Source organism: Sphaeroforma arctica (assembly GCF_001186125.1).
Source record: "Sphaeroforma arctica JP610 unplaced genomic scaffold supercont1.189, whole genome shotgun sequence".
Lineage (NCBI taxonomy): Eukaryota > Ichthyosporea > Ichthyophonida > Sphaeroforma > Sphaeroforma arctica.
Genome location: NW_014040369.1, coordinates 102,163 through 105,863, shown reverse-complemented (window position 1 = coordinate 105,863; position 3,701 = coordinate 102,163). Strand labels below are relative to the sequence as shown.

Sequence of the window (3,701 nt, the reverse complement as noted above, 5' to 3'; positions counted from 1 at the left end):
ATTACTAGTACACACACACATATATATATATATATATATATATATATACGCATACACTCCCACTCTCACTATCTCCATATCACAGTTGTGTGTTTCTCCGCCCGCCCTCCACAGTTTGCCTCTCATCCTCATGACATATCACACCTCACAGCACTGTGTGTGAAACTGTGCTGTCACGGCTGCGCATGGGCCACGAGTTTCTGCTGTTGCTGCTGGAGGCCTTCATCTATGATCCCGTGGTGGACTGGGCTGTGCGATCAGGTAGGTATATACAACGCACGTCAACTGCAGATAGATATGTAGCGATACCTTTTTGTGCACACATAGTGTCGGTCCGTTTATATATTTTGTCACATACACACCAGCTTACCGCACTTAGATGTGTGCACAAATTACAAACATATCTGTTTGCACACACAAACATATCTGTGTGCACTTACCACTTACAAACATATATGTGTACACATATATGTATGTGTGTAGGACTGTGTAGACCTATATGTTTGTTCATTGACCTAAATACACGCACCATGCCCGCATGTGCAGTCTTTTTTCCTCACCTCTCTGTCTGTGCCATTCCGTTGCAACACAGCCGACAATTCGCGCCTTCAAGTGGAAGTGATGTCTGCGTTGCGTGCGCTGAGTGTACGTGTGGCCGAAGTGGAGACTGACCTCAAACGCAATGCCGTGGAGGTGCATGAGAAGGTAATGGTAGCATATGCACACACACAGGCACATACATATACAATTACAAGATATGCACACACATAGGCACATATATATACAATCACAAGACATGCACACGTAGGCACATACAGATACAATTGCAAGACATGCACACACATAGGCACATACATATGCTTCCATGTGTGCACGAGAAGGTTTTACTAAACCCTGAACCGTATGGGCGTTTAGTCGAACGTTCTTAGCCCTAAAACCCCCTGAAAAACTCTATCCCGTAGTGTATATGTAGCCAGACTCGTTTCTGGGTCCGGATTGGAGAATCGTCCACAGTTCTATGATTTTTGGCGTACACACGTTGGCAGCTAATTCGTTTGTTTCCTCTGATATAACGCATGTGTGATTGCAGGCCATTCCCAGCCTACTGGAGACCCTTACACAAGCCTATGCGAGGCAGCACGATCTGGTTGGGCACGCCAACATGGTTGTCATGACAACCAACCGGGAGTGTGCGTTGCAGGAGGCTATACAACAACACGGCGACATACACACGCGCATCAAGAATGCTCGTGCCGCCGAGAAACAGGCGGGTGAGAGAGAGAAAGCGCTCAAACGCACCATCCAGCAGAGGTACCAGTCCCATCAGTCACGCGCACATATACACAGGTGTTGTTGTTGAACAGTGTTAGTATGTGTGTGGATCGAGCTAATGCGTTTATCTCAATATATATTATATACATATATATATATGTGTGTGTGTGTGTGTGTGTGTGTGTGTTGTCATATATGGATTAGGTAGATAAATACGAGTAGATATTTATTCATTATAGGGTTTCGGTTTTAGGGTTTAGTGTTTTATTTCATGACCAGCAGAAGCACTGCTACAGAATAGGTAACCCTAGGTGTGGTTATGACTCAATGCCATCCGTCAGGTTGAAGGATGCGACAGCCGAAGTGACTCGCGTGCAGGACGCCTTCATGCCAATCCGTGAACACATAAAAGCCAATGGTGGACAATTAACCAGGAAGAAAACCAGTTCCCATTCCGGTGTGCCACCTTTCTTAACGGCGTGGCTCAAGGGCTGCGACAAGGATTTGCGCAAGAGGTGTGAGTATTAGATAACTGGTTACTAAGAGATAACTGAATTGTAACACTAGTGTGAAGTGCGTATAATGTCGACTACACGTAGCGTTACGTGCTTTGTATGTAGGTCCAAATATGTGTTTCAATGTAGGTCTGAGCATGACTAAGGGCATAAGCCAATCCATGCACATACATACAAAGAACTATTGATAGTACTACAACCGAATGTAATGATTGGGATAGGGTGGGTGTGTGATGACACCCGTGTTCACTATACATGTCAACTGCTATGAACAGTGTCCCAAATGAAAAACGTATTGATGAGGGTATACGGTTGTACGTTAATAGACAACGCATTGATGAAGGTATGTGACTATACACACATAAAAAAACGTATTGATAATTGCGTATGGTGATAGGCAAATAGACAGCGCATTGATGAAGGTATGTGACTATACACATGAAAAACAAAACGTATTGAAGAGGATCATATTATACGCAGATACACTGAGGCTGTGAAAGTTCGTGATCGCGAAGTGGCCGCCGCCGAAGCAACGTACCAGCAACTGAGCACAGCCGTGCAGACGTTGTTTGCCATGGAGGCATACAGCCCTCCTATTGGCTCTCAGATAGTGGCGCGCATATTGAAGGTATGTGATTGGCTGTTCTATTTATATATTAGTCTTCTCAGAGCCTATAGCCGGTGCTCCGAGAAAACACACACTTCATCTTGTTACCTCAGCCCATTGCAGGTGCTAAGGTAACCCTACATCTCAGCATACACATGACACGCACTTCACCTTATTACCTCAGCCCAGAACAGGGGCTACGGTAATCCTACATCTCAGTATACACATGACACGCACTTCATCTTATTACCTCAGCCCATGGCAGGTGCTAAGGTAACCCTACATCTGAGCATTCACATGACACGCACTTCACCTTGTTACCACAGCCCATAGCAGGTGCCAATGCGTCCCTTGATCACATCCAATTCGCTAAGCGTGCAGTGGCTACGCTGCTGCAGTCATGGCCACCTTCAACAACAGCACAACACCACATCACGACAGTACATACAAGCATGGGTCGGCTCATACGTACGTTGACAGGTGAGTGGTCTGTGTGGTTTTTGGACAGGTGAGTTATGTGTGTGATGTGTAAGGATGTAGATATCATTGTATCTAGCCAGTGACCACAGCCGCGTATGTGACATTGAGTGGGCATTTGGAATCTCATGCCGCTATGCTTAACACTTGAATTAGAAGTCACTTACAATAGAAGCTCTGGTTGATTGGGGTGTGTACAGTGCTAGTTCTTCAGTGTATGAACTTAGTTGTGTACAACGCTTAACACTTGGATTAGAAGTCACTTACAATAGAAGTTCCGGTTGATTGGGATGTGTACAGTGCTAGTCCTTCAGTGTATGGACGTAGTTGTGTACAACGCTTAACACTTGGATTAGAAGTCACTTACAATAGAAGCTCAGGTTGATTGGGATGTGTACAGTGCCAGTCCTTCAGTGTATGAACCTAGTTGTGTCCAAAGTTCTATAACTACGATGCACAAGCCCTGGGATGGTGACAGTGCTCACTCAGTCACTTACGAACGTTTATAATGTTACATGTTTACATGCTGCAAGAAGTCTGTCACGTATTCGTAATCTCCGAAAAGGACTTGTTGCAATAAATCTGACATGTAAACATAATCTTCGAAAAGGTTCAATTATCCTCACGGCGGTGGTCTTTCCTTTAAATCACTCTCATAAATAGAATCCACACCCGCGTCTGTTCCGCTAGATTGTTTGTCTCTACCTTTCTGACCTCCATATCGCTTCACCTCGTCGTATATATATATATATATATATATATATATATATATGTGTGTGTGTGTGTGTGTGTGTGTGTGTTGTTGTTTAGTTGTTAGTTAGTTTAAGTTA

At 44.4% G+C, this 3,701-nt stretch overlaps 2 protein-coding genes across 2 annotated transcripts in view; both read left to right on the top strand.

Annotated features, from left to right (window-relative positions):
• Nucleotides 1-163, top strand: part of SARC_03639 (hypothetical protein) — a gene marked incomplete at its 3' end in the record, with an annotated part of 13,220 nt that extends 13,057 nt beyond the window's left edge. The window contains exon 14 of the mRNA XM_014302568.1: nucleotides 86-163. Coding sequence (XP_014158043.1) covers nucleotides 86-163 — 78 coding nt within the window. The remainder of the gene's footprint in view (nucleotides 1-85) is intronic.
• A 22-nt stretch (nucleotides 164-185) lies between these two features.
• SARC_03638 (hypothetical protein) overlaps nucleotides 186-3,701 on the top strand; it is a gene marked incomplete at both ends in the record, with an annotated part of 10,610 nt that continues 7,094 nt past the window's right edge. Inside the window, 6 exons of the mRNA XM_014302567.1 lie at nucleotides 186-261; nucleotides 593-705; nucleotides 1,091-1,311; nucleotides 1,614-1,787; nucleotides 2,268-2,415; nucleotides 2,721-2,874. Coding sequence (XP_014158042.1) covers nucleotides 186-261; nucleotides 593-705; nucleotides 1,091-1,311; nucleotides 1,614-1,787; nucleotides 2,268-2,415; nucleotides 2,721-2,874 — 886 coding nt within the window. The remainder of the gene's footprint in view (nucleotides 262-592; nucleotides 706-1,090; nucleotides 1,312-1,613; nucleotides 1,788-2,267; nucleotides 2,416-2,720; nucleotides 2,875-3,701) is intronic.